The 19682-nt window shown below is 38.0% G+C and overlaps 1 protein-coding gene across 3 annotated transcripts in view; it reads left to right on the top strand.

Annotated features, from left to right (window-relative positions):
• The window catches only part of ptprn2 (protein tyrosine phosphatase receptor type N2), a 146234-nt gene that overhangs the window by 112944 nt on the left and 13608 nt on the right, over nt 1–19682 (top strand). For all 3 annotated transcript variants that reach the window (XM_056746981.1, XM_056746967.1, XM_056746975.1), the window contains 7 exons: nt 863–1075; nt 6027–6174; nt 6463–6536; nt 10806–10883; nt 13829–13948; nt 14328–14494; nt 17469–17522. In XM_056746981.1, the coding sequence (XP_056602959.1) occupies nt 863–1075; nt 6027–6174; nt 6463–6536; nt 10806–10883; nt 13829–13948; nt 14328–14494; nt 17469–17522 (854 nt within the window). The remainder of the gene's footprint in view (nt 1–862; nt 1076–6026; nt 6175–6462; nt 6537–10805; nt 10884–13828; nt 13949–14327; nt 14495–17468; nt 17523–19682) is intronic.

Genomic DNA, 19682 nt, shown 5'->3' with positions numbered 1-19682 from the left:
CACTTATAGCCTCAAATACAGTATTTGCAATTGCATAACAAATTATCTGGCTATATCCTGAGAGAGAATGAGAGAGAGGGCAATTATTTTCAGCTCCCTCCTATTGCTTTTGTAAATAAATTGCTAACTTGGGAATGTTTCTAATGACATTATAAAAACAAATTAGTAACATTTCAGTGTTGTTGCTTCTACTGATCTCTTTTTACGTTGATTATGATCAAACAATTATTCTGACCCTTAACAGAATCTACTGAGAATGTCAAAATTATAAATCTAAACCACTGACATGTGGAATCAGTGCTGGAAACAAGCAGGAAATTAGTATTTTTATTATTTTTAGATAGTTGTATTCACTTTTTTATATTGTGAATACAGTGCTTATAGTGTTTCATCATAATTTTGTAAATGAAACATTGTGGTGAGTCTGTTGGGTGTGGAATGATTCAGATGATGTTTTTCAGCTGTAAGGGTTGTTGTTATATTGGCATGTTTTTTCCTAAAATAATTCCTAATCTTCCCTCTGTCTTCTCGAGTAGACGGTGATATAATGTGTTGATGGTTGTGTCTTCTGAATTGGAGATTATCTAACAGAGATTTTGTGCGAAGTGGAAATAAATGCATTCCCAGGTGTGATCTTGCATCTAGAGTTTATTCCATCAAAAATCCTGATTTACCATATGTGTTTTTAAATTAAGGGAGGATTTGCTATATAAATGCGTGTTTCATAACCCTTGCATAATCAGCAAAGTTCTGAAGCTGTAGTTTTATCATGTGATTGATTGTGTTTTATGATGCGACTTTATGATTTGCCGCAGATAATATCTTTCCGCATAAGACTAATGTTTGTCCACTTCCTCGATAGGATCTCTGTCGCCAGCGCATGGCGGTGCACACATCAGAGCGGGGAGAGAAATCAGAGGTGTTCCACCCATCGCACACGTCACGCATTAACAGCGTATCCTCGCAGTTTAGTGATGGGCCAATGCAGAGTCCGTCGGCCCGCAGCAGTACATCTTCCTGGAGTGAGGAACCTACACAAACCAACATGGACATCTCCACTGGACACATGATACTGGTAAACTGACTACTGATTCACATTAGAAGTTATATATGCAAACATATAACACACTATGAATCATATACTGAACCCTTCATGCTCTCAGAGCCAGAACCTAAATATCCTCTCCGTATTTCGAAACACACTCTCTTTTACACTTGCTTTTCAGTCTCCTTCTCTCTATTTTCAAATCCCTTTATCTCACATCAGTCACTTATTGCAGACTTTTGTGTTTGTTTTTGCTCTGAAAGGGTCTGGAGGGCCCCACGGGCTCTGGCTTTTCTGACACAATGGATCGTTTTAATTTTGTCCCAACTTTTGTTTTATTCATCTCAGCACAGCTTCGACAGAAAAGACTGATAGGTGCCTGGTAGCGCTGTGTTCATTACCGAGCAGGGAATCTATCATACATCCAACAGTGGAGCCAAAGACAGCCACTGAGTTGATTCATTTAGCGGATTGTGTTTTCTTGTAATGGATGGCTCTTATTGATATTGTTGAAGTTTTTTCGGCAGCTAATAAAACCATGTGCGTGCTGTTAGGCAGAGATGTATGTGCTGAAGTTTGCACAATTATAAAACCACTGTTAAACCAAAAGTTTGAAAAGTATTGTGATGGCCTGCAGTAATTGAATGTTTTTCATGTAACTTGTCATAGACACACAGCAAGGATAGTTAAACACTTGGCAGTTTCCTGCCACAGGGTGTGTTAGAGACAATTACATTTTCCATCAGTGTTAAATCAACGATTCACTTTGTGTTATTTAGTGCACCCTGAGAACATCCTCAGGATCTATTACAATACACTACCACTCTTATGATTTCCCAGTGTTCAGTGTAATAAAGCTTTGTGCTTCCAAAAACCTTCAATATTACACTCTGTCTTGATCTCTAGACAGCGGCCGCGCTACAAGCTCATACAATGTACTGTCAGAGGTTACTGCTTGTACACTATCCATCTCTCAATGGGTAAAATCAAAGGCGGGTTATGAAATAATAACTATTCTGATAGCGTAATCTCTCAGTATGTCAGGTTGCTATAAGGCATCTTTTTTCATCCTTCTTCAAAGATAAGAGCAAAGCAAAAGAATGCATTCTCCATAGCCCTAGTCTCATCTGCAGTGAAGCTGCCCAGCATTCTAATGGCCTTCTGTTTTCCTATCTTATTTTGATTGACAGCTATACAATTTTTTCCTTCTTTGGTTAAATATATACTGTTTATTTGATTTCCGTCCACCGGCACGCTGTACGATAAGATCTGTTCAATTCCCAAAACAGCTATTTCTCTTTCAGAGGTTGTACGTTTCATCACATAAAAATATAGCTTTTCATACAAATATTTATATGTATCTATGAATTATCACAGTTGATTATAGTTGGGTTTCTTTTTAAGGTTAAATATAATTATATTGGTCTAATGTGGATGATTTTTTGTGAGCATACGAATGGGAGAGTTATATCATATATTTTGACACATTTTGCATTCTTAAATATGCTGGTCTAAAGTATTTAGGGACATCTGACCCTTATAGAGCATTTCATTGGACGCATGCGCCTGGACTGTAGTTAACTTCCGGTCTTTGTTTGCTTATCGGCTTATTGTTACTAATAATATAACTATTTATATATAATTTAATTTAGGTTTGTATTAGCTAATATTATTGTATTATAATTGTATTAAATAATTAATAATAATTACATGAATTCATTGTATATTCATTTGATTAAATAAACAATTGAATGAGTCCTGTAGTTTTGTAGCATTTTGAGAAACGGTATGGGACATTGATCTCTAGCGGTTAAGCTTGGTATCACAGTCTAAATTCAAAATATTGGAGAGACAAATTTAGCAGAATAACGGTTCTTTTCAGTTTCTTTCGCCTGTTATCAGAAAAAATCGACACCCCCTCTACAAATGGGAATACGTTCCGGAAGTTAAGGGCAGTCCACGAACGCGCACATGCGCAGTAACGTTTGTTTATGTTGTCGTTTAGAAACAGGATTGTGAGGAACCAATTCAGAACCTTGGACAGCTCCTCTATTCTCTTTAGTGTACGTATCTGTAATGTGAAGAGTGTGAAAGATAAAAGCAGAGATTGACAAAGGCTTCATCTGAGCTTTTTGCAGTCTGAGTAAACAAGCAGATCTTTGATATTCCCGTAATGAAGTATGCATTTAGTGCGTATTTGTTTCTTTATTTTGTATCGCTGTACCTACTTAAAGACGAAACGGAGTGATTCTTCAGTGGAAAAGGATAGAAGAGGCAGTTCTCTGTCAGAAAGAGAAGTACCTTGGTGATTAAATGGTTGGCTGGTTGCCAAATCCCTCCGTCTCTGATTAAATCACGCATCATCTTGCTAATAGAGGTGGTATTAGAGAAGGCAAATAGAGAGAGTTATAGTTACACATGGGTTCAGAAACACACACACACACACACACCTTTTGCTCCTTTCTCGTGACATTAGAAAAACCAGAAGAAAAAACATGCCCAGCATGCGGAAAGCAGAAGGTCAGATATATTCCAGAAGAACAAATTGCCCTCATGACAGTCATATACGGCCACTTACAGTTGGCATTTGCCCGCTTACAGCACTCAGAAATTGAAGTAAACTGATTGCAGGGTAATTTATTTCTCCAGTGATATATTGATGAGTGCAGCTGTCTGTCATGATTTATGCTGGGAAAAAATGGCAGGGGTTTTGTGGTAAGGTGCTTTGATTGGTATTATTCAGTTGTTCAATGTCAAGTGAGGTCGTAATTTAGGATATTGTCACTAAGATCTGTGAATGCAAGTTTGGAGGCGTTTTGGAAAGCTTGGGTGACATTATGAAAAGGAAGCAAGTTTGTCCTGATATACTGGACATTCTTGGGCAGATCTCTCTGATTTAACCCAATTAACGGTGACATTTACTCAAAGTACTTCCTCTTGTAACTAATGAATTTGAACTGTACATGAACCTCAATATGTTATGTTAAAGGTATATAGTTCAGCCCCCCCCAAAAAAAATCTGTCATCATTTATTCACCATGTTGTTAAAAACTGTATATATTGTCTCAATGACTACGTTTACGTGTGCATCAATAATGCAATTATTTCCAATAAGCAGAGGAAGGACTTAATCGCAATAATATGTTTACATGACACCTCTTGGCTGCCGTTTACCTGGAAGTTTGATTAGTCTGATTATTTGCTATAATACACAGCACACTGATGATCTCGAAGACATTAGGTGTGTGTTACTGGCTATCATCTTAATATATTTGAGTCAAATGCAAAACACTGTTATGTGGACATATTTTCTGGTTATTCGGCGCTGTGATGATTATAGAAATCCGATGGAAAATACCTCCGCAATGGTGTTCTACTCTGTCAACGCATTCGCACTATTTCTGAATGAAGGTAAGGAGAAGAGACTGCTGACAGCAAGTTGTGTTGACGGTAAAACTTCAGACTGTCATGTTCACCATGAATTTGCGCTTCAGGTGAGCGACAGAAGCACACGGACACCTTGATCAGAGCAGTATAAATGCGATTAAGGTGTTTACATGCCTTCATATTGCGATTAAAACAGGGATACACCACATATGTTACTTTGATTATGCTTACTGCGATTATGAGCTTAATCACATTATTTAAATCCAGTGATGGTGTTTACATGATGTAAAGTGCAATCGCAGTATTGCAAAAATCCTATTATAATCGCAGTATGAGGGTGCATGTAAATGTAGTCGGTGGTTTTGTGTCTATACAACAGAAGTCAATGGGGGTCAATCTTGTTTGTTTGCCAACGCTCATCAAAATATCTTCTTCTGTGTTCTGCAGAAAAAAAGGAAATCATACAGATTCGGAACAACATGAGGGTGAATAAATGATGACAGAATTTGCATTTTTGGGTGACCTACTGCCTACTGCCGTTGTCCAGATGCAATATTCTATTCACATGTTTGATCGATGTCACTTATTTCCTCAATTATACATTTAAAGATGTTTGCAAAGGAAACGTTTGTCAGACACGGATGCCCTATGAGATGATGACTGCTTTCCCTGTAAAGGTCCAAGTGGATTCTTGACATTAGGTTATGAGTGTGTCATTTGTTTTCACACAATAAACTCAGAAATCACACGCACAATGCCATAAACACATGGCCACAAGGTAAACCCCCTCTTCTAGGTTAACAATGGATGGCCAGAAACAAGCAGCCAAAAAACAAGACACCAACCGCCAAACAACACTTACACTCTCATACTCTGGCCAGCTACACAGTCCTATGAGCTCTCTCTCTTTCCACTCCCTTTGTCTCAGTTGAATTCAATTTGGGCTTCTTGGGAAGGCGGCTTAAGCGCAGACAATCTTATCAGCATTTGTGCAAGCAGTGAAAAGGAGTGATTGAAGCAGTCTGAAGAGGCACTGGCGTGCCCGGCCCTTTCAGGAGTCTTAATTGCATGTGTGATTGTCAGGACAAGCCCCCTCCCTTCTCTCCCTCTCTTTCTCTCTCTTTCTGTCCCTCTTCTCTTTTGTGGTGCGTGTTTAGGATTACTGTCTGCGATTCCCGTGCTGAGCGGGTTTGAGCTCTTGTCTGTCAGAAGGTGGATAGGTGAGCGATTGTATTGTTGGGGAAAAAGAAAGCGCAGAAAGCGATAGGTTGGCCTTGGAGGTAAAGCTGGATTATAGCAGACGAATGGAAACTTGCTGCGGAGCTTTTTTACTCGCCGGATTTAAGGAGGGAAGGAGACTTAATACAAAAACGTTTACAAGGGAAAGCAGATAGCTCATGAAACACATAAGCAAATAAAAATAGTACACACGCTTGTTTCCTTGTATAAACAGAACAAATATTATTCTGCTTAAGTCTTGTTGTATTGTAAATACATCACATACTTTTATATGATTGTTTAATTCACCATATCATTATTAGAAACCTGCAGGCTAACTTTTCAAGCTCCCACTCTTTCTTTGTTTCTCATGCAGTCGTACATGGAGGATCACCTGCAGAATAAGGATCGTCTGGATAAGGAGTGGGAGGCTCTCTGTAGTTACCAGGCTGAGCCAGCAGCATGTACGGTGGGTCAGCAGGAACAGAACGTCCAGTGCAACCGCCCACACGGTGTCCTTGTGTGTGAGTGTTTCACAAATTCTACTGTATCAGCCAGTGAATTTAGATTTGTTTTTCTGCATGGTGTAAAACCCGCAGAACAGCCTTTCACAGGCTAATGCATTCTGTTTTGATCAATTAAAAAACAATTGGCTTTAATGCAAAGTAAACCACGCTTTCCTTTTCAATCACAGACTGATTAGAATGGTGTATGGGTTTTAATATTTGTATTTGACTGTACTGAAAGAATAATAAGAGGTTTTGTATTGTAGAATTTAATGCTACATTAGTGTCTGTCTGTGAATGTTATAGATGATCACTCCAGAGTCGTTCTGAAGGCAGAGAATAACCAATCCAGATCTGATTACATCAATGCCAGTCCCATTGTAAGTACACATGCTCAGTTTGTTCATGACACCGGAAGACTTCAAAGTCTTATTTTGAATTAGATGAGACTTCGCTTTTATATTCTCTTCATTTACTTGTAGATTAGACTTTTTTCTTTTTTCCCTGCGGATCAACAGATATGGTTGACTGTTCTCAAGTCTGTTAAATATGCTCTTTCATGTAATATATGCAGAAGCACACGCACTGGATAAAATAATGACAGCCTAAGAAAAAAGTTCAAATAGGCAATTCTTGTTTTCTTTCAAATTTAATGAACTTTTCTTCGTGGAAAATGTATTATGTAAGAAAGTCCACACCACAGACAGAATCATATCCACAAATGATGAGCATTTCTTGTAGGAAGACAGATGATACAGCTGTGTGATGTCATCGGCATCACAGAGACAATACGAGACCTGTCATTTTATTGTTGCCTCTTAATCAGTACGTACACATAATGTTAATCAGTATAATACCTGTGTAGCAACATCACACCGAGAAAGTCAAACTGAGTCATTTTAACATGCTGTTATTTTTGGACTCCAACACATCAAAAAGAGAAACAAAAGGCATAAGTGAGCGCCCCCTCCCCCCGCCCCCCTCCCTGAGGGCTTGGCGCTCCAGTCGGGGTTGGGTGCACTGATCTGCTGGTGCGAAGACAAATGCATGGAGGCGCGGTAATTAAAGCGCAGCAGGGATTTGGCAATGTGCGTTTCAAAAACTGTGATAATTATGTCTGTCAATGTTTGTAGCTTCTTTCTCATTAGCTGCAAGAAAGCAAAATGTCCTCAAAGTAAATAGTTTGTGATATTTTCCTTTAACTTCCTCACACAGTATCCGTAACTGTTTGTAGTTCTGTAATGTCCTCTACTAGTGTTGAGTTGGTAAAACGCCATTAATATAATGTTGGGCAGAAGATTCATGGTTCATGGATTAGCAACCATGTACAGGTATTTAGTAGTAACTTGGAGCATTTCAAGGTCCAGTCAGTGAAGTCTAGCGGCAAGTTTACGAATTGCGAACAACCGCACTCCACCCCTTTCCCTCCTGTTCGAAACACCATGACGGCTGACAGAACATGGAAATTATATGCAAGGGGACCCGCGGTGTATGTAGATAGAGATAGCTCATTCTAAGGTAATACAAACATAACGCTTCATTGTGTAGGCCTTTTATACACATCTGAAGACATTGCTATGTATATTATATTGCATTTGTGTCAATAGATCCTCCAAAAAATGACACTTTAAGAGTGATTTGATCTTAAAGGGATAGTTCATCTAGAAAGGAAAATTCTGAAAGCATTTACTCACTGTCATTTCAAACCTCTGTCACTTTCCTTTATCTGCAGAACACAAAAGAACATATTTTAAAGATTGTTGGTATCAGAAAACCACTGGTACCCATTGACTTGCATTGGTTTTTCTCCATACACTAGAAGTGAATGGGGAATAACGTTTTTTGGTCACCAACATTCCTCAGAATATCTTCTTTTGTACTCTGCAGAAGAAGGAAAGTCATACAGGTTAAAAAGACCAGAGGGTGAGTAAATGATGAAAAAAAAATTTGGTTAACTCCTAAGAATTTTGTTTGGATATAGTAAATAATCCACATATCATGAATTTGTATACTGACAATAAATAAAATATCTCACAAACATATTTTTAAAACAAAATCTTTGTTGATCTGATATTTTTTCTCTTGTAAGGCATCACAGGGTGCTGAGTTTGCTGATAAATGCAAAAGTTTAGGTAATTCGATTTTAATAGAAATGACAGTTATACTATACAGACTATAATAACTCCCTTTATAGAGAGCGGAAAAGCAGTTTCATATAGACTCCCGGCATTAGTCGTCTTGTGTATATATAATTGTTCTTCCCTTAAATTGCTCTTGCCAACAATTAAGGTTGTGCAAAGCAATTATATCCATTTTCTGCCATGCTAATGGGTGTGCGTGTCATTCACTTTAACCATCGGGTTTGTATCTGTCTCTATCATGCAGTGTTTGATCTTTTTGTGAAGCTATAGAGAAATTAGTGCAGAAGTACTGAACCATGCAATTACTCTAGCAAAAGTTTTGAAAGGCTTTGTGATTAGCTTTTGTGCTTTAAAGACATACATCCCCTTGGACACTTTCTAAGAGAAAGACATACACGCTGCCATATCACACAGACCGTTGTAGCATCTGATCAGCATAACAAGGCACGACAACCATTCGTCAAATTACAGCATTTTGGACATGCAAAAAATGTCCTTAACCTGAATTTATCAGCAGTGCTGTGCCTTTTAAATATTCTTAGCTTGAAGCTTCAAGGACACGCGGGAACACACGCGAAAGAGCAGCAGAAATGCTTGAAGTGTTATAGTCTCGTCGCCTCTCCAACCTTTCCTTCGTATTATTAGCTGCAGGTCTGACACCCTAACAAGACTGCATACCATACTTCCTCACAAAAAACAAGCTTTTGTTACAGCTCAAAATGGGCACATTCCAAACTGACTCTCTTATAACATTGCATTTCGGGTCATATGGATGTTCGTCTGTAATGGATCGAGACAATATCCTTGCCCTAACATCGGCGTGGACAGGATGTGTCAGTAAACCGTTTGGTTATCTTGTTTGGGATTTTTTAGACTTGATGAATAGGGGTCGGTGTTGATGTTTCTTTGATGGACAGATAGAGAGTGGGCTGTTGGTTGCTGTGTGCTGGACTAATGGTCAGGGTGAAAGACCAGATGCTATACACACACAAATATAGCAGTGCGAACTCACTATTAGTCATAGCTTGCAAACACTTTAACAAAAAATGAAAATGCTAAAAAGTTTTTTTTTGCAGCGATTAAACAGAATGACACTTCAAAGAACCTTTCAGTTAAAATAACTGTTTCTTGTGTTATGGATGTGATATCCAGTGTTATGAATGGGATATTTTTTGTCAAAACTTGATATATAAATGTATTACCAATATATTAAATTATCTGTTTATACTTTACCAAACCCCTGATGATAGAGTCCAGAGTGACATCAGAAAAATATCAGTCTATGCACAAGATTTCTGTTTTAAAAGGGGCGAAAATGAATGCGTTATGGATGTGACATAAACTATTTTTTTCATCTTAAGGTTGACATTTACATTGCCCATGTGGATGTTAAAGGTTCCTGACAAATAACCTTTATTTTGGACTGTGCATGTATAATCCTTATTTCGAAGCTTAAAAAAAGAGTAAAGCATTGTATGAATCAGTTTTCTGTTAATGGATATTCCATTATGATCCGCCCGCCTGTATGGTATAGATAGTTTGCAAAGCTATTTGATTAAAGATGTTAAAAATCTACGTTTGCTTTTCACAGTTTTGCTGCTGATTGACTGAAGTGCTGCTAAAGATCTTGTCTGTCATTATTTAATTGTGGCCAGCGCATCATAAATGTCATAGTCAATATCAATTTCAAGTTATTTTTCCGCATCATTAGCTTTCTTCCGTCGGGACAGCTTTCACTCAGACTGACACACAATTACACAGACACCCTCCTCCAGCCACTGAGCCGCTCATCAATAAATGTGTTTGATTAGAAAGATGCCTTGCTTTACTCCCCGAGGCAGCTTTAATCAGAGGTATTAAAGAATGCACATGCTCGGAGTGGAAGGAGACCAGAGAGAGAGAAAGAAGGGGCGACTGAAGCTGATGGAACGATATAGAAATGGAACACAGGAAGGATGTGGAGTAGATAGAAATGAGAAAGAGAAGGACAGGCAGAGAGAGGTCGTGATAGGGGAGGTGATCGTGAGAGAGAAGACTCTGCTCTCATTAGTGACATGCCTCTGTGCTTTCTCTTTATTTGATTTCCTTTCCCTTTTGCGTTTTTTTCCTCTCAAGCTTTTAACTGGAAACATGTCCAGAATGTCGTGGACGTTCTGTTTCTCTTGGCAGCGTGTTTGTTTACCCCTTCCTCAAAGATTGGAGGGACGTTCAGAAAGCAAATAAACAACAAAACCCAAACTGTGCGGCCACATAGATGCTTTGTCTCAAAGGAGAGCACCATAGTAACTTTACATATTACGGTTCAACATTTTTGTCATGGGTCTAGATACTGGCATTTGAAACGTGTTTGGAACTTGAATTCGACACTGCTTTCCAATCAGCTATATCTTTTTTATTCAAGAAAAGTCCCAAAAGACACAAAATTGTGTATGTCTTTCCTCTGTGGTGTTTCATTTTTAGTGTCGAGTTGTTAATACGGATATTAATGGACTATCTTTTCACTTTTAGATGGACCACGATCCCCGAAACCCAGCTTATATCTGTGCTCAAGGTCCTCTTCCCACCACTGTGGCGGACTTCTGGCAGGTAAGATATTCAGGGTTCATGTCTACTTAACATGGGGGAAACACAAGTATAAGAATGAACAATATACAAGGAACATTCTAAGGTTATCAGTAGATTACAATTTTTAAGAGTGATTAATCGGACACGAAAAGGGAAATTAAACACACTGTTTATTTTCTTAAACATGTTTATTTTAGTGCTGTCAATCAATTAAAAAAATCAACTAAGTAATCACACACAGGTTTTATGTTTTAAATATACTTTTTTACTATTTTTGCATTCTAATAATTTCACATTTTATCTCCAAATTAATTGAAACAACACATTTCTCTAACGGCATCATTTTATGAACGAAAGCCAACGTTCTAATATTGTTGGCTTTGCAACTGATGTCTTTATTAAATAATATTTTTTCTACTAATCAAACCCATTATAATAAGTGTGCCGTTCCTACCCGTCAAATTCTGATGCACCCTTTAGCTCATGTGTTCCGTGTCCCACAGCCAGAAGCTGTCGATCTTTACTGGACATGCCAGTTGTAACACGGAGTAGCCTAACTAGGCAGGAAGCAGATCCACATGCAGTATGACATTTAATGAAATAATAGAAGACCATACCAAACCAAACCAAAACCAGTTAATCCAATGACATAACAAAACGTAAAAACAAAGACCGACATCTGACAAAGGAAACACTAGGATTTAAATACACTGGGGTAACGAAGGAAACAATAAAAACAACTGGGGAAACTAATTAACAAGAAAAACTACAAAGGACAACAAACATGGCACGCAACAGGAAATAACATAAAAGTCCAAAGTAACAGGTGAACACAGAACAGATCAGGACATCAGAACAACCATTTAAAATCGCGGCTAAATAGTTTGAGGGCCTTTATATGAATAAGAGCGTGATAATATAATGTTACACTAGACAGTGATGGAGAAGACGGATGTTGCGTCAATGCCGTTTAATATTTTTATTGCGTTAATCTGAAAACATGAATCAATCGCATATACGCTAACGCGTAAACGTTGACAGCCCCAAAGTACATTCATAATATTTTGAAACAGTTTTCCTTGTTAATAGTCTGCATATAGCAACAACTCTAAAAGTTTAAGTATGTTTGTATTTATTGGTTTATTGAAGGTTGGATAAGTGGATGGTGTTAAAAGGAAACCTCGGATTGAATCTGCATTGTAATAAATTGATTGTGGTAATGTGTTGCGGTCACTTGACCCTCTGTAATTATAAAACTATGTTTAATAGCAGACGTGGGTGTGCACTAATTGATGTTATTTGTTGTTTGTATTTGTCATTTTGTCAATAAACCGGCAAAAAATTTAAGGTCTAAATTAATTTAATTTCATACAGTTGAATTATAGACAGTCAGCCCAGTGCCGAATTCAAAAAGCACAATTAAAAGCTCCATTTAAATGAAAGCGAGTGCATTAAACCATGTCAATAAACATGTCATTGTCTCAGTGTTCCTTTTTATTAAAGAACAAATGATTTGTATAAAAAATCTGAGCTTTTAGTCTTGTGATTTCTCAGCACCAAATGAAAAAGTATCAAATGATAAGTGCAATCTTTTTCATGAAATCAACAAGAATCTCACAATTTGTTTTGTCATTAATTTTAGGACTTTTATAATATGCCGTTGAAATAAAATAAGCAAGAAGCTTTGAAGATTCAGTCCTGAGAAAAGACAGAAACAAAATGTTTCCAGTCAAGGTTTTGCTGGTTTCTTTGAACTAATAATGCGCACGTATGCCTTTTAGACTATTTTGCTTTACTATAACATAACAAATATGAATTTTACTCTTTGGATAAGCAATCTGTAAAAGTGATCATTCAAATCAGATGAATCAGATGTTTTAGCATGAATGTCTGAATCAAACATTTGAACTTTGTGTGTCCGATTTTTTTAACACCATTTAAAACAGTTGCTCTTGAAGGAAAGGAAGTTCTTCGTCGTTTTTCAAACTTAATTCATACAATATTTCTGTGCTTCTGCACCCTAAAGTGCCGTTCACTGGGGAGGAGGCTGTTTGTTTTGTTTCAACAAACTTGTTTGTTCGGTTTGGTTTGACCTTTTCTGCATATTGTACTGAAAAGCTTAAACAAAATATTTGATCACCTGGTCTAAAACATTAAAGTGAGCTTCTCCAATGACCTTCAATTCCTAGACTTTTCTGTATTGAAGAATGAAGCCTTGCGATCTTTGTATTAGATTTCACAGGAAATGTGCACACTGAATACTTCTAAACATATTTCTGTCTTTTAATATTTCTATGCATAGGAGTGGCATTAATGATGTTATGGTGAAGCATCTTACAAAATTAAACATCTATTAAAACTTAAATTCAATGAAAGCTATTTTTTAATCATCTTCTTCAGATCATGGAATATGTCATCAAATTCATCAACAAAAAAAATCAGATTAAACATGATAACATATTCATAATGATAACTTAATATTGCTTTCTGAATTACTTTTACCACAGTATAATGTCTCTACATTTCTATGTTAATGACTCTGTGGGGACGTGTGGCACACGAGTTTGATTATTTTATGAGCGGGACCATTGTATTTTATTGCTCCCATAAAAGTCTGTGTTTTCCCTCATTTTCCTAATAGCCACTGTGGGCTGTTCCGTGATTGAGGGACACAGCAAAAGTGTGATTAGAGGAAATGGAGCAAGGCTGAGGTAGTTCAGTATATCAGGGGAAGGTGAGATAGAGAGATAAAGGAGGAGAGAGGTGGGAAGGCTAAACTAAACCTCAGTCACGAGTGGGTCTGAGTTTTTCAAACCAATTATGTTTGAAGAGAGAGCTTTACTCGCTTACTGTAGAGTGGGTGATGACTTGTTTTGAATATTATTATTTTTGTCTCATTCTGCCTTTTTATTCTTCCCTGTCTCTCTTGTAATGTTTCTCTTGCATATGTTGGCTTTATTGTGCAGATGGTTTGGGAGAGTGGCTGTGTGGTGATTGTCATGCTGACACCTCTCGCTGAAAATGTTATCAAACAGTGTCATCAGTACTGGCCAGATGAAGGCTCTGATCTTTACCATATATACGAGGTAATCACTTTTGTCGTATGCCATCTATGATATATTTACATATTCATGAATAATTAATTACTTTAGGTATTTTGAAAGAATCATTTATAATCTAAGTGTGTTTTTCTTTCTTGTGTTAAACATAAAAGATGAAAAGAACCATCTTTACTTGTATTACGGTATAATTGGTTGCTTACGTGCTACTGTACATTAGTTGAAAGTTAAAAGAGCAGCTGATGATATATTCCCCAATATATACATTAATACCTGAATCTTGATATATGTTATTTTACATATGTCCTGATACTGCGATTGATTGATGGCTAGACTTTAAAAGGTGAAAATGAAGCTCTGTGTTACTGTAAGTGTGTAAAATCACACTCTCCCTTTGTTCTTGAAGGTGAACCTTGTCTCCGAGCATATCTGGTGCGATGATTTCCTGGTGCGCAGCTTCTACCTAAAGAACGTTCAGACTAATGAGACCCGCACAGTAACTCAGTTCCACTTCTTGTCTTGGATGGATCAGAATGTTCCAGAGTCCGCTAGAACTTTGCTGGACTTCCGCAGGTATGTGTCATTTTGCTCAATTTCACCATCATGAAACTGCCAGAATGTTAGTCTCTACGTGGTTCTCGTCTTGTGAATGAGTTTTTGTTTGTTGACCTTTTTGATGCTAACCATTTGTTGGTTTAATCTCCTTTCATGGGGTTAAATAAAAAAGAACTCTTTATCTCAAATACTTTTGAATAGGTCCATATAATATCGTGTTTATAGTGGCGGTCTTTCCATAATAATCCCTAATCCTGACACTTCAATAACATGTGAAACAAAGCCAATTGCAGCAAAATCCCTTTCATTTTTCATGAGTTGTAAGCATCTGGACAATGCAATCGGCCTCTAGAGCGTATCTGTATAAGAAATTCCTAGCACATGATGATGTACTCCTACAACTTCTTTTAAGTCTTTCCATTTTGTTGTTCTTGTGAAAACACATTTTAGCGTGTTTCGCTTATATATTCCATTTATTTATTCCTACTTCAACACAGAATGAAGGAAAAGGGATATTTTCCCCCATGTGTGCTCTTACCTCAAAAATGCATGAAACATTTTTCTGACAATTGAGAGACAGTTGACAGTCCGCTTTGTGCTTTGTGTTTTGTGTATGTGTGTGTGTAACCTGTCGAGGATTTTCTGTTGTTGACTCAGAGCTTTGTACAGCTCGCATTGAATGCTTACAAATGAAACCATGTGAAACATTTATGCATTATGGCAAATCCATCTAACATATTTAAGAAGAACAGGAGATCAGTTGTTCCGCTTCACCAAATTCTTCGCCTACTCATTGGAAGGGGAAATATCTTACTGTACATGTATGTATCTTTAAATGTACAGGTGAATGCCTTAAAAAGACTTGTTATTTTGAAATGTGAGATGAAATGTATGTAATGCTGATGTTTTAGACATTTAGCTTGGAATCGTGTTGGATCACATGTACAAAGCAGTTTAAATTTAGACAGCTGAAGTTGGATGTCATGCACTGATACATAAGTGGGTGAGGTGGATCTGATCCTCCATCAGCAGTCCACTCATCATTTATATATGATCCCTGATTCCACTTCTGCTCCCTCTTGAAATGTGTGTTTAATAATATATCACAAACCACTTGATCCACCCGCTGGAGAGCCTAGTTATGTTTTTCAGCACACCTGTTACAGTTTCCTTCAGCACATTTGAAGGAACATTCTCCCAAAGTTTCAGTGACACATTAGACATTGAGGCTTTTGTGAGATGCTTCCAACCCTGGTGCTCTGGTTTTTGTTGCAATTCTGAATTTTTCCCTAAAGGCCTGTGACAATCTTGTCTCATAGAAGCTGTCATGACTCACACTGAATCTGTTACACGCTCCTCACTCACCTCTTTTTGGTTGGCCATCTAATTAGCGGTTGCCAGTGTCATTTTTGTGATGTTGCAGCTAGTTATATGAGCCCAGTTGCATAGTCACAAAAGTGATCATTGGAAACTGTATCTCCTCTTCCAGGCCCTTGATTTTTCCTTGCCTCCCCACCCTCATCGCACACTCACCAGATCCGTGCCTCTTTCTCTGCCCCACTCACACACACTGATGCCCCGAATCCATGCAGATGCAGATCTGCCCCATCTAAAACACATCTAGCAATTTGATTTATTGCACATCTCTTGTGTAGGAAAACCTTTCTTGACAGAATTTGGATAGTATATCGTATGTCTTTGAACTAACAGAAAACTCCAGAAAATAGCAAATCTGAACACGTGCAATCTGAAGCGGTTGAATCTCCTAAAATGCTCTTTTAGTATCTCTTGAGAAATCAACCTTGAGGTATGCACAAAGCAGATTTTTGGGATGAGAGGAACAATACGAGTTAACACAGTAGGTTTCCATGGCAACAAGACCAGTGAGTGTGTGTGTTAAAATCTTGCAAGGTTTAGCAGGCAAGATAAATGACCCTTCGCAAGAAGTTTGATTGACAGGTGACTTGACCAATCATATCGCCGAAATTATATGCCCTCGTGACTGACAGACATTTTGTCCGACAAACAAACCAGTCCGACAAGCCTGCCGTATATTACTTACATATTACATGTAAGAGCAAGCTGGCAATATATTATTTTCGTCCCTGTGATGTGATAAGATGCATTTGCAATGACATTTTAAATGAAAGTTTTCAGCAATGGTCATAAAGCAACAGCTGTACCATGTTTGTTGTTTTTAACACAAATAAAGATTAAGACAGTGATGGACTGTTATTCTTTTCTGTACTGAACTAGTATTTCAAGGTTTACTTTCATTTCCACAAAGAAGGATCACGGCAGACTAAACCTCAGCCCGAAGTTAGACTCTCTTTAAGATTGTCATTTCCTACTAAGTTTCGGACTAAATATAAACACTTAAAACACCACATTTAACTTTACATACATTTTTATGACAGTAGTAGCCTACTGCATCCCGCAAGTTTAGAATTATGGTATTGGCTGCTGGTGTGGACGCAAATATAGGTATAATTATTGTATCTCAAATCCTGAGTGTATCCCCCGAATGGACATTACAGACCTTTCTTTTATTCACAAATTTTTCACTATTTCCCCAGAGAGTGCACAAATTTACACTGGGAGCGCATGGCTGATACCGAAAGCTTGTCGGACATAGCAACAGGAACGAAGGGGGGCGGGGTTTTGCGCAGGGTCAGTTGTGCAAGGTTAATGCGTTTTGGATGATAACACCTAACCACATCATCCATCATTTCCTTAATGGCTTGAAACAATGCATTGGCCTCTCCAATGGTTTTAATTGTTGGACTTGTTTGTCTGTCAATTATTTTCATAAACAGGTATAAAACAGAGACCAGTTTTTTTTATTTACTGATGTGTTATCAAGTAATACCATATGTTTATGCACACTTTGATTGCAACACTGCAGTTTATGATAATATCTAAGATCACATAGCAATTTCACATTTTCTTTTAAACTTCCATAATTAACAGCATCTTTTTTCTTTCATTACAGAAAGGTTAACAAATGCTACCGGGGAAGGTCTTGTCCGATAATTGTTCATTGCAGGCAAGTACCACAATAAAAAAATGCATATAAAAGCTAGCTGGTTACACAGGTTAAACATGCATAGGCTATGAAATGGTTCAGTTTATTTTTCAGTTTATTGCTTCTTCTGTACTCAGATAATTTACAGCCGTTGGGTTGTAAAATAACCTGTGCTAGGTTATTTTAACCCATTGCTTGGTCAAGTTTTTCGAGGTTAGTTTAACCCAACGATTGGGTTTGTCCAGTTTTGGCCCAACCCAGATGTTATTATTATGAATAGTCATTTGAGCCTTTATACAAGATCAAAACATTACAGAGGTTTCCAGGCTAGTTGTTTAAATCCACTTATTCTGTGGTATAATTTATCCACTTGAATTAAGTATTCAGTAAATGCTGTATATGGGTGACCTTTATCCTCAGTGTGAACTGGAAGGATTCAAGTCTGTGTGCGGTATAATAATGCCATAATGATCTTTAACACCAAGGGTTAATGACCAACCCATCATCAAGAAGTTTTCCGTTGTGGGGTGTGACAGGCTTCACAGCTGTCATGCATATTTGAATAATTATGTTATCAGGGATGTGAAAAGAGTTCTCCTAAATACTTCTCACCCTGACCCCAATTCTAGGTATGCCTGTGTCCACTTAAATCTGAGAATTCAACCTGAGCAAGCTCAAAAACACATTCAATGATACATTTATAATATTTAACTGCATGTAACCTCAATTTCAGATCAAAATGTGTCTGAGCATAGCTTCTGCATTTGTGTTTCATTTTAGTTGACCTTATAGAACGTAATACATGTTTGAATTCACGTTTTGGTTTATTCTCTTAAAAGACCTGTGCTGTGTTATATTGTGCTATACATATGTGGCCTGGGGGTAAAAATGCAATTTTTCTGTTGTGTTGTAAAATTTGTGTATGGCCCTTTAAGAGATTTCTCTCCTATTCACGTGATAAGGTGCGCTGACTCTGTGTGCGCATGCGGGGATCCGCGAGAAAAACGTGGAACAGTCTGGGTGTGATGCGTGTCGTCGCGATCTGTTGTTTGAGGCATAGTTGTAATTACGGATTACGTGGATCGGTTGTGCACGTGGCGATTGAACCTCGTGGTGAGTGCTAGCGAGCATTTGGCCACTACCGTATTTTGTTTCATTGTATTTTGTTTCATTTTGGTTGGTTTCATTTTATTTCTTGTAAACCCTTTTTCTCCCATCGACCGCTGTAAAACTTGTATGTAAACAGCAGTCAGATTAAACCTCCATAATTTAATAGTTTGCCGGGTTGTGCTTTATTTCTCGTACTCCCCGGTTACATTTGGTACCAGGAGTGGGGTATCTGACTGTTGGGAGCTCTTGGGCGTTTTATACATTTTTTTTGGTTAAAATACGGTGGTGGTGAGTTGCAGATATTTATAGACGCAGAGGGGAGCAATTTCCTGTGCTGTGAGTGTCCAGTGTGAAGACATCGGCTGGGTGTTTTCTGACCAAGGGAGTGGATCGCTGGACGAGAGCAGGGATATCGTTTGTCTGTGACTGAGCTCAGGAGTGTGCTATCGGCTAGAGGCCTGTTGCGTCTGTACTGCATGAAGAGGATCCAGTGTTGCAGACATTTCTTGATGGAATATCCTTTGAACTGAACAAGGACAAACAATCTAAAGGACATTGTATTTGTGGACTTTTGTAATTGTGTTCAGCAACATGTCACAGTCTAGCAATGAAGATTCCGCCTTACCGGGTACTTCTGCTACTGGACAGAATGTAAATCCTGATGAGTATGATGTTCATGAACAAATCCAAGAATTGAGTAGAAAACATGCTGAAACCGTAGCAGCGATAGCGGGCCTAAATCGAGAGCCCAGTAGGTCCTATATCTACGTGCCGAGGGAAAGACACATTCAGTCTTTTAGTGGGGAATTCAGCAAAGACGGTAGAAATGTGGATGAGTTCATTGAAGAGGTAGAAAGAGTGTTGCTTGTTAGAAACCAGACTCCTGAAGATCAAGCAGACTTCGTTCTTTCTTTGTTAAAGGGTGCCGCTTTGGAGGAGGTTAGGTTAAGAAGGGGGGCTCAACCTCAGGGAACAGAGGATCTTTTTACTTACCTCAGAGATGCTTTTGGGGAGAAGCGTAGTCTTGCACAGCTACTGCAGAGTTTCTATACTCGTAAGCAATTAGAAGGT

Source organism: Triplophysa dalaica, chromosome 1 (genome assembly GCF_015846415.1).
Source record: "Triplophysa dalaica isolate WHDGS20190420 chromosome 1, ASM1584641v1, whole genome shotgun sequence".
NCBI lineage: Eukaryota > Metazoa > Chordata > Actinopteri > Cypriniformes > Nemacheilidae > Triplophysa > Triplophysa dalaica.
The sequence above is the reverse complement of the archived record's forward strand: the minus strand, read 5'-3'. Positions and strand labels throughout refer to the sequence as shown.